Genomic DNA, 11,464 nt, shown 5'->3' on the forward strand with positions numbered 1-11,464 from the left:
CATATAATGTTCTTATATATGCTGTAAATGTCTGTCAAAATCTATTGTGGCTATAGTAGACCTATAACTGGATCCTTAATAAGTGATTCATGTGTAAGTTAAATCAAGAAAGTAGGGCCTGTTTAGAAATGAATGAAGTAGTTGTGTCCCTGTATTCAAGGAAGCAATACAATCTGTAATTTCAAGAAATTTTCACCCCCTTTTTCCTAGTGTAAGTTTAAGGCTTGAATACTTTGATGAAGTCTGTGATTTGCAACATAGAATGTTTCTTTTTGCTCCAACACATGTTACCTATATATGACTGCTACCTGTAGATCTCCATGTTTGCTTACAGAAGTTGTGATGTTGAACAAGTGCTGAATGGGCCATGATCTCATTGATGTAGACATTAGTTATGTTAATATTGTTTAACAAGACGAAAAGAAACAAACATCTTTTCAATCACATTGGAACCTCTTAGGACTCACAAAATCCTTACGAAACTTGAAATCTTCCAAACAACTTGGCTGGAATGGTGTTGCGGCGAGTGGTTGCAGGTTTGTGGCGAGCAGATCCTGTCCTCAAACTTTCAACCAACTTTTCCTTGCTCTCTTTTTTTGAATTCCTCTTTTCCGTGCTTTCTTTCTCTTGCCTTGGCTCCTCTCTATGCTCTTGCCTTGGCTTCTCTCCATGTTTTGGTTGACTTGATCCTTCATTAAGTTGAGAGTTTTTTGGCTTTTTATTCACTGTCTCTGTTAACTTATTGTTGCATTATTAACCATGTATACTGTGTACTTGCAATTCTTATTTTTTATTCACTGCTGTAAACATTACACAATATTGTTGTACAGGTGCACTTAATTAGTTTGGATGGAGACCTAGGGATAAAGATGAAGCTGCACTCTTTTAAAGTTAAAGATGAGCTTCAGGACAGTCAATCTACAAATCCACATTACTTAGCATGTTCCGTACTGAGAAAGGATGATTTACTTACTCCTGATGCCCCCTTTGATACCCATGAGGAGGAGATTTCTGTTGCACATACGGAGGAGGATGATATTTTTACAGATGCCTTGCAAGAATTTCTATCTGTAACAGATACAGATTTTCATACATCAAAAGCGGATACATCTCAGAGTAGCATGATTGACGGAATGAATCATTCTGGTGAATTTGAGTCAGCTGAAGCCTTAATTCATGAAAATGATTTAATTCAAGGAAGGGGCATTTCAAGTGAGATATTTTATGAGGCACAAGGTGGTGAGAGTTTGGATTTTGTGTCTGTTGCCTTCTCAATGAGGAGTTCCAGTTCTCCTTATTATTGTGGTATAGATATGCAGGTACCTTTACGAGCATTCTGGACTTTAGATTATGTTTCCAAGACTATACTTGTTTTTATTGTCACTTCAATTATTAATATTGTTTGGTAATCTATTCAATCGAAAATTTTCAGATGAGTGTTCGCATGTCCAAACTAGACTTGTTTTGCAACAGACCTGCTGTTGTTGCTTTAATTGGTTTTGGTTTTGATCTAAGTTCTGTTAATTATGTGGTGAATGATACGGACAAGAGTAAAAGCTCAGATGAGAAATCTTTGATCAACAGTGTAAAGAAAGAAGAAAATGGGCATGTTAAGGGGTTGTTGGGTTATGGTAAAGATCATGTGGTGTTTTATTTAACTACGAATTTCGATAGCGTGTCCATATTTCTGAACAAGGAGGATGGTTCTCAACTTGCTATATTTGTGCAAGAAAGTTTCCTATTTGACCTTAAGGTACTGAGGATCTTGTCATCATCTTCTTTTCTATTTCTATGCTGTAATTCCTGTAATGCATATTCCTTTGCTATAGCAAAATTTAGTCTCTGACTTTAGATCTGTGTTTTGTTTGTTTTTAAGGGTGAAATGAAATCTCACTATTATTTTCTGGATTGACTCCTTTTGTTTTTGCTCTCTGACTTGATTTATTTTTAATAGGTCTACCCAAGTTCCATCTCTATTGAAGGAACATTGGGAAATTTCAGACTTTGTGATATGTCTCTCGGTACAGATCACTGTTATGGTTGGCTTTGTGATATACGCAATCCTGGCGTTGAATCCCTTATCAAGGTAAACTTGTCAATTTTTTGATGGCCACTTGATGTATGGGTATTAAAGATTTTGTTAAACTATTTGAGCTTTTCAGTGCTATTGCATTTTTTAACAAATTGAACTCCAGCATGATTATAGGGACATTTAATTATTGTGTTTGATGTAGTGTTTCGTTGATGCTTGCTAAGAATATTAAGCTATATAATCCATCCTTCTGAAATTGTTTGACCCTTTTAGAAATTTAAATTTCTTGGGGAATTCATATATTGCATTTGAGCAGATCTTAATTGGTGTTGATTTTTGCCCTTGGAGAATATTTTGTAGTACAAGTTAAAAAAATAAAAAAGTAGAAAGAAAATGAGTTGACTTTAAATGTGAGTAAACAATTTGGAATGGGGCAGTGTACATATGTATAGACACACATATTTTAATAATATTGTACATAATAAACTATTATGTTTTATTTATAGATGCTCTACTTACATTATTTCAGTACAAGCTTGAGAGTAATGTTTGATGCTATATTGACCTTGATACGCTTAGGATTCTTTTTTTGAATGACTAGTTGCAAACTCATATATCTTATGTAGTTGTTTGCCTTTACATTGTACTTTGAAAAGTCCTGTACCTGTTTTTTTTTATTCCTTTCAGTTCAAATTTGATTCTTACAATGCCGGAGATGACAATTATGAGGGATATGACTACAGCTTGTCTGGTCGGCTCTTAGGCGTTCGCATTATTTTCCTCTACAGATTTGTCCAGGAGGTATGTGAGAAGACAACTTGTAAATATTTTAACTAGTATCAAAGAGAGCTATGCTACTCTGTTGGGTTGCAGACAGGAATAGAGAGAGAGAGAGAGAGAGAGAGAGAGAGAGAGAGAGAGAGAGAGAGCTGCTGTTAGGCTCTTTTAGTAACAGTCAACTATCTAAACAACTTTGTTTATGGTTAATGTTTTCTAATTATTTCAATTCTCTAAAGATTGCTTAACTAATAAATGCAGTTTGAGTTGTTATTTTTAAATGGTTTCATAAAATTCTAACTCTTGGTGGTTTGACTGTTAGAATTTAAATACTAGTTATTTTTCTTGGATCTTTTGTTTACTTAAAACTGAGTTTATAATTAACTTGGTGGAAGCATACTTCTCTAGATATCTGCTTACTTTATGGAACTTGCTACGCCACATTCTGAAGAAGTTATAAAACTTTTTGATAAAGTTGGTGGCTTTGAGTGGTTGATAAATAAATATGAGATGGATGGAGCTACTGCATTGAAGCTGGACCTCTCGCTTGACACTCCTATAATTATTGTTCCTAGGAATTCATTGAGCAAAGAGTTAGTGCATTTCCCTCTAGTTCTTGTTATATGATGCAATTTTTTATCTTTTTTCTAATAAACTGAAAAAAATATATGATACCTACTTGAGTATCTTAGATTTTCACAGTTCACGTATAGCAGTAGCTCTTCCTACAGATCTTGCAGATAAAGACATTTTTATCTCGTGAAAACTTGAAACTTCCATATAAGCTTTACTTGATTTCATTAGCATCAGAGTAATTTCTTATTGTTTACTGTACATAACCTCTTCTATCTTGTATTTGCTGAATTATTAGATACAAATTATTTTAATTTGCAGCAAGCTTTAATGGATGTGTATATTTGCTATGGACATAAATAATTCGCATGAATTTTATATCTGCTTTTACTTCTTGCTTTTTATTGTAGAAAACCTTTTTATTTTATATAGTTTCCTTTGTTGATTGGTTCATTATTTTTCCTTCCTCGAGTAGACAACCTTCCCTCTAATTCAATGTAATTATAGTTGGCCTTCCTTTCTTCAAAACAAATAGGCTGGTAGACTTCATTTGTTATATGAGTCAATTAAGGGTGTTTCTATTTTTTTAAAAAATGAGAAAGCTTCTTTGTCTTGAACTTTTTTTCAGAGAGGCTTTGAATTTAACTACTTGAAGGCTGTTAGATCCATACATCTTTCTGTTCAGTTTTTTACCATTAAAAAAAGTTGTTAGATGTGTTGTTCCTTAACTGGAATAAATTTGCGCATCTGATTTATACTAGATGGATTTTATTAACCTTTATTATGCTTTGATCATTCATGCAGTTTTGTTCAACTTGATTTGGGCCACCTAAAGGTGACAAATGAAATAAATTGGCATGGAAGCTCAGAGAAGGATCCTTCAGCTGTCCATATTGATGTTCTTCATGCTGAGGTAGATCTTTCCAAGATTTTTTTGGAATTTCATTATTCTAATTAAGAATTATATTTCACTCCAGGTTATACATGCAGATTATGGGGATCAACATGTCTGTAGGACTCAATGGTTCTTTAGGTAAACCAATGATACAGGATGGGCAAGGACTTGATATTTTTGTTCGTCGGAGTTTGAGGGATGTTTTTAGGAAAGTCCCAACATTTTCTCTTGAAGTTAAGGTATTTATGTGCCTAAAATTTTTTTGTGACCTGTAGTTATATACTTTTGCATTTCAAACTGAAGAAATTTTAATCACCCCTTTGGTGGGTGGTGCTGATGTTTGTGATGGTTGTGTGCTTGAAAATTATGAGCTGCATGATTGTCTTATTATATATGAATGAACTTTAGTGTTCCTTCCTCAGTTCCAAAGTAATTTAAAATTTTTTTGGTCTAAACAGTTTTTTCTGGGATAAATTTAGCCTTTTGTCTTCTAATTTTGAAGGGTTAGAAAGTATTGGTTCACTTGATTCTTTTGGGCTTATTTTTGAGCAGGTTGGTTCCTTGCATGGTGTGATGTCTGACAAAGAATATGATGTTATTTTAAATTGTACATATATGAATTTAAATGAGGCTCCAAATCTTCCTCCAAGTTTCCGTGGCAGCAAATCTGATTCTAGTGACACTATGCGCTTGTTGGTCGATAAAGTCAATTTGAATAGTCAAATGCTACTGTCCCATAGTATTACGATAATGGCAGTTGAAGTTGACTATGCCCTTTTGGAGTTGTGCACTGGCATTATTGAGGAGTCACCTTTAGCTCATGTTGTTGTGAGTATTTTTGTTTGTTTGAGCTCAGTTCTTATTTGTTTTTGGCAAATGTTACAATTTAAATAACCACTAACTAACTTATTTTTAATCAATATTACATATTTAAATTACAAGTATCTAGCTATTAAATTTGTTGTTTATTTCAAATATTCTTTTTTCTTCATAAATGAGAATGAGGCTCTTTATTTAAAATATTATTTGGCTTTACTTAGGTTTTTATCTCTTAACTCTTTCAGCTAGAAGGACTTTGGGTGTCATATCGGATGACTTCATTATCTGAAACAGATCTCCATGTTACAATTCCTAAGTTTTCAATCATGGACATTCGCCCTAGTACAAAACCTGAAATGCGTCTGATGCTTGGATCATCAACTGATGCTTCCAAACAGCTCTTTGGTGGGAAAGTACCCCTTTTCTCAAATAAAAGAAGTTTTAAGAGACCTAATTCTAAAGTTGACTTGGACATAGAAGTACCTGTTTCTACAATGTTGTTGATGGACTATAGATGGCGATTATCCTCTCTATCATATGTGGTTCGGATTCAGCAGCCTCGTGTCCTAGTTGTTCCGGATTCCCTACTCGCTGTTGGTGAGTTTTTTGTGCCATCTTTGGGAACAATAACTGGAAGAGATGAAGCAATGGATCCTAAGAATGATCCTATTAGTAGAAGCAATAGCATAGTACTCTTTGAACCTGTTTACACGCAGAGTGAAGATGTGGTACATTTGTCTCCAAGTAGACAGTTAGTTGCTGATGCAGTTGGTGTGGATGAATATATATATGATGGTTGTGGAAAGATTATTTGTTTAAGTGCAGAAAAAAATATCAAGGATTTCCAATCATCAAAATATCGACCAATTATAATCATTGGACGTGGCAAGAGATTGCGGTTTGTTAATGTCAAAATTGAGGCATGCATACTTTCTTCTTTCCAAGTTTATATATATTGTTTCTTGTTGTTGGCTCATGTTTTTATAGTTTGTTTGGACAATATCTTTGTCTGCACTTATCTTGACTCATATATTCTAGAATATTTTTATTTTTTTATCAAATAGGATCACCAAATTTTGGTCCCTACTTAAAACTGGCATTAGCAACATTTACTTAATACTGGTTGTATTTTCCGGCTATCTAATTGTTTGTATTATTATTTTTGATGTTTTTCTCTGACAGAATGGTTTCCTTTTGAGGAATTATACATACTTGAGTAATGATAGCAGCTACTCAGTTGCTGTAGAAGACGGTGTTGACATCTTGGTTCTGGGTAATTTGTCATCTGATGATGACAAGAAGAATTTGGATCACATGCATGAATCTTCTGATACCTCTATTGTGTCTTCATATTCCCAAAGCGACTCAAATGTGATCCAAAGTTTGACTTTCGAAGCCCAGGTGAACTCTCATGGATGAATATTATTTGTTACTGTATATTTTTTGGTAAAATCTTGAACCTTGCGTTTCTTTTACCTTTCTTCAATTTAAAAAAAAAAATGGAAGAAATTGTATATTTGGACTTTCTTATAATCTTTTTAGGTTCTTTAGTATTCAAGCTTAATTTTAATAGTAGTACTTAGCCAAATGTACTAATATCTTTTGTGATTCTTAGTTTTATTGTCTGGATGATTATATATTTTAAATTAAAATTTTCTCCCTTTAGGTGGTTTCTCCAGAATTAATTTTCTATGATGGTACAAAGTCCTCTTTGGATGATTCCTCGTACAGTGAAAAGCTTCTATGTGCTAAAATGGACGTGAGCTTCATGTAAGATTGGCCACTTTAGCTTGTTGCATCTTTTTGTTAACTTCTGGTTCTCCTTTTTGAATTTGGCACACTTGGAATGTAATGTAATTTTTTTTTTCGAATTTAATTTAATATCTATTACTTTCTTTTTGTTTATGGGTACTTCTATTTGAACTTTTGTTTTCCATGTACTATCATATAAAAGTTATGCTTTTGACTAGATCTTTTTCACTGAAAACTATGAAGTTCTATGTGGAAACTGGTTTATAAGATCAGTTCTCATCTTTCTTGGTTTGTACTTCCACTTGGATTTTGGTGTTGGATGCATACATCCTACTCTTTCTCACATTCGGTCTAGTAATGACTATGATTTTCCCCTCTTCCTTTAGATAAATTTCAACTTTTCATGGTTAAATGTTTATTTCTACATGCCTTCATTGTGATGATATGTAAGACTAAGATATTAATAGCCTTGTTTTCCTTGGAGCAGGTATGCATCAAAAGAAAATGATACTTGGATTCGTGCCCTTGTGAAGGATTTGACCATTGAGGCTGGTTCTGGTTTGATTATTCTCGACCCAGTGGATATTTCCACTGGATACACTTCTGTTAAAAAGAAAACGAAAATGTCTTTAATATCAACTGATATATGTATTCGTCTTTCTTTGAGTGCCCTTTCTCTTCTACTTAATCTTCATAGCCAGGTGACCACAGCTTTGCAATTTGGAAATGTTATTCCCCTTGCTTCATGTACCAACTTTGACCAGATCTGGATGTCTCCAAAAGGTCATTTTCCACTCAACTTTATTAGAATAATTTGATGATTTGTCTTACTGTTAACAATGTTACATTCTTAGAGTCACTATAGGCTTTCATTTAGCTATGTTTGTTGTATGGCTAAGGAAATCGTCTGACTTAATCTAAACCAAATTCTTTAGTTTTAACTAACCAAAATTTTACTAGTATTTGCAGAAAATGGGTCTAGTAACAACCTCACAATATGGAGGCCTAAAGCTCCTTCAAATTATGTTATACTTGGAGATTGCGTGACGTCAAGGTAAGATGAAGATAAGTGGGAGATTATGTTCTTCCAACTTTTTTAACTTTTTCCTATAGAAATTCTATCCTTTTTGTAGTAAAAATGGTTTATTTCCATTTGTGATTTTAATTTACATAATTCTCTTTAGTTTGAGTTGATATGATGATATGTAATCTTTATAAGCAGTGAAAGTTCATCGGTTTTTTCTTTTTATTTCACATATATACTGTTACAATGCAAGCTAATATATAAAATTTTCTTAGATAGATAATCACTAACTAGAACAAGTCTATATCAAAAACAAAATATAAGATAAGATAAATTCTATTTAATAAGATTGATTTTAAATAGATAATAGATATCATCTATAAAAAATCTAATATGAGAATTTAAAACTTCTAATATGGTGCAAAAATATCACTATTCCTAGCTTAGACATTAGATTATCAAAAATTTGTCTAGGTAATCCTTTGGTCAGAATATTAGTTATCTGTTAAATAGTATCAAGTAAACAATACACAGGTTTCTCTTTTTTCTTTTCTTTGATAAAATGTCAGTTAATTTCCATATGTTTGGTTTTATCATGAGGCATTGGGTTATGTGCAATACTGATAAATGTCTTATTGTCACAGTAGAGCTTCATAGGCTCCTTGTCATTAATTTTAAGTTTTACCATAAGCCTCCTCAACTACATCAATTCACATATACCTTGTGCCATTGCCCAAAATTCAACCTATGTGTTGCTTCTAACCACCACAGTTTGTTTCTTGCTCCTCCTAGTTACCAACTTCCCCAAACAAAGGTGCAGTTACTTGATTTTGACCTTCTATCATTTATTGATCTTGCCTAGTCGACATCCATGAATGCTTCAATCTTTCGATAAATGTTTTTCCCAGAAAACAAGCCTTAACATAGAGTTTTTTTTTTTTTTTTTAATATTGCAAGATTCAATTCGTAGCCTTGAAATGCTTTGTGTTGGCTCACCACATTCATAGCAAAGACAATATTTGCCTTGTGTGAAACAAATAAATTAGCACTAGGTTTACAACCAAACATCTTAATCTCTTGTAGCAAATCTAAGATATGTTTTCTTTGTAAAACTGCAATTCCCCTTTTTACTTCTAGCAACTTCCATACATAGGAAATATTTTAGATGCCCAAGGTCCTTAATAACAAAATCCATGGCAAGTGCCTTCTTCATCTGCTCCATTTCCTTAGATTATTTCCTGTTATATACCATCCATATATCCTATTAGAATTGTGTTTTATCATTCATACATTTAAAGAAGACAATATGATCAGCCTGCCCTTGAGTAAAACTATAGCTCTTAATAGTTTTATTGAATTTGTCAAACTATGCTTTAGATGGTTGTTTTAAACAATGTAATGATTTCTTCCATTTATAAACCATACTACCAATGTTATTTCCGTCAAATCTTAGTGATAAGCTCATGTACATATCCTCGGCTAAGTTACCATTTAAAAAAGTATTTTTAACATTTAGTTGTTGCAAAAACCAATTTATATTTGTAGCTAGGGACAACAACACTCTAATGGAATTTAGCTTGGGTACAAGTACAAAAGTCTCCTCATAGTTTACCCCATATGTTTGAGTGAACCTTTTAGCGACTAATTAGGTTTTATATCTCTCAATAGAACCATCAGTTCTATGTTTCACAATAAATACACACTTGTAGGCTACAATCTCTTTCCCTCTAGGTAAACTCACTAGTCCCCAAGTCTTATTCTTCTCTAAGGCTTTCATTTTCTCCAATACAACCTTCTTCTATTTATGATTCTACACTTGATACATAAAAAGAAAATGCACAAAACCCTGAAGATAGCTTATTGTAGGATACATACTAGGAAATAAGGTGTAAAGTATAAGATCTAACACCTTTCCTAAGAGCAATTGGTAGATAAATACTATCATTAACCACAAAATTTTTGGGAGCTAAAGAATTTGTACCTTGTGGTTGTGTTAGCTACAACTCATACATTATTTTCTCTTGTGATTCAGGTTGTCTAAGTTGAGGTGATTGACCATGAGTGTCATTAGTAGGTATAATACTTTCAGTTTCACACCTTCGAGAATAGACCTTTAAACCTGGTTGTTTTAGTCAATCCTCCCCTTGGTTCTAAACTTTTAGATCTTGTAGGTACTAAATTTTCAGGTTTTATTGATGGTGTCGCATGTCAGGATGATAACATTGGTAATGGCATAGGAGTTTTGCAAACACTATTTTTTTCACCTAATAGCTCCCTTTGAAGAGGAGTGTTTGGAAAATTTGGTCGTGATTCAAAACATGTGATAACTTTAGAGACCAAAAAGTTCTGTATATATGGACAAAAACACTTATAGAGCATTAAGGCACGAGACACCTCTAGAAGGTGTCTATTCTTTCTGTCAGTCACACCATTTTATTATGGTGTGTTCACATCAGAACTTTGGTGGATAATAATATTTCTTATTAAATAGCTTCTTAAGATTGACTTGAAATATCCCTACCATTCTTTGTCCTAAGTACTTGAATTTTAGTTTAAAATTGTGTCATAATCATAGCATGGAGGACTTGAAAAATCTGACATGTGTCAAATTTGTCCTTCATTAGGTATACCCGACATAGTCTTGTGTGGTCATCAATGAATGTGATGAACCACTTTGATCCAATAGGGTTAGGGACTCTAGATGGTTCACAAATATCATTATGTGCTAATTCAAATGGATATGAACTTTTATAGGATTGACAGGATAAGAGGACTAAGTATGTTAAGCAAATTGACAAACTTCACATTAAAACATTAAAAAAAATTTGTTATTTCTAAACAGTGTAGGAAACAATTTATGCAAATAAAAGAAGCTAAGGTGTCCTAATCTATGGTGCCACATTAAAATTTCCTGATTACTAATTAGAGGAACAAAATTACACATGGATGTTTGGCTTGTCTTGAAGTACTATAGTCTTTTTCATTCTTTAGCTTTGTCAGTCATCCTCCTCAAGTCTAGATCATGAGATTCACAACTAGAAGCAGAAAATTCAGCAATACAATTCAGTAATTTAGTCAATTTACTAATGGATACAATATAGGTTAGGGACATGCAAAATTGAATGCAGGAAAAGGTCTTTTGAAATTTGAATAGTCCTTTCTCCTGGTACACTTGACATTGATCCATTAGCAATTTTAACTTTGATATTTCTATAACATGGATTGTAATAAATAAACACCCGTGAGTTACTTGATATATGGTGAGAGACTCCTAAATCTATTACCCAAGATGTTTTTGACCCATAATGATCATGTAGGGTTGTATGGGCATTATTGGTTTGTGTAATAGAATAGGAACCACTGGCATTACAATTGGCTTGGCTGATTAGTTTATACAAATGGTATAGTTGTTCCTTCAAAAATGGCAGTGGTTTTGAGTTATTAAGGTGTGACAGTGGTATACTCTCTTCAACACCAGCATGAAACCCTTTCATTTCACTAAGTCATCCCATCTTCCAGTTTTGTGGTCTCCCATGCAACTTTCAACAGGTTGCTCTGGTGTAGTTTGAATGTTATAATGATTAGACCAAGC

General features: G+C 33.2%; 1 protein-coding gene across 3 annotated transcripts in view; it reads left to right on the forward strand.

The window, feature by feature from the left end:
• The window catches only part of LOC123220770, a 43,764-nt gene that overhangs the window by 14,122 nt on the left and 18,178 nt on the right, over nucleotides 1-11,464 (forward strand). For all 3 annotated transcript variants that reach the window (XM_044643363.1, XM_044643364.1, XM_044643365.1), the window contains exons 26-38: nucleotides 831-1,319; nucleotides 1,433-1,753; nucleotides 1,955-2,086; nucleotides 2,720-2,833; nucleotides 3,218-3,402; nucleotides 4,187-4,295; nucleotides 4,373-4,516; nucleotides 4,830-5,105; nucleotides 5,342-6,016; nucleotides 6,279-6,497; nucleotides 6,763-6,866; nucleotides 7,336-7,631; nucleotides 7,818-7,902. In XM_044643363.1, coding sequence (XP_044499298.1) covers nucleotides 831-1,319; nucleotides 1,433-1,753; nucleotides 1,955-2,086; nucleotides 2,720-2,833; nucleotides 3,218-3,402; nucleotides 4,187-4,295; nucleotides 4,373-4,516; nucleotides 4,830-5,105; nucleotides 5,342-6,016; nucleotides 6,279-6,497; nucleotides 6,763-6,866; nucleotides 7,336-7,631; nucleotides 7,818-7,902 — 3,149 coding nt within the window. The remainder of the gene's footprint in view (nucleotides 1-830; nucleotides 1,320-1,432; nucleotides 1,754-1,954; nucleotides 2,087-2,719; nucleotides 2,834-3,217; nucleotides 3,403-4,186; nucleotides 4,296-4,372; nucleotides 4,517-4,829; nucleotides 5,106-5,341; nucleotides 6,017-6,278; nucleotides 6,498-6,762; nucleotides 6,867-7,335; nucleotides 7,632-7,817; nucleotides 7,903-11,464) is intronic.

The sequence above is a fragment of the Mangifera indica genome, chromosome 7, assembly GCF_011075055.1.
Source record: "Mangifera indica cultivar Alphonso chromosome 7, CATAS_Mindica_2.1, whole genome shotgun sequence".
Taxonomy (NCBI): domain Eukaryota; kingdom Viridiplantae; phylum Streptophyta; class Magnoliopsida; order Sapindales; family Anacardiaceae; genus Mangifera; species Mangifera indica.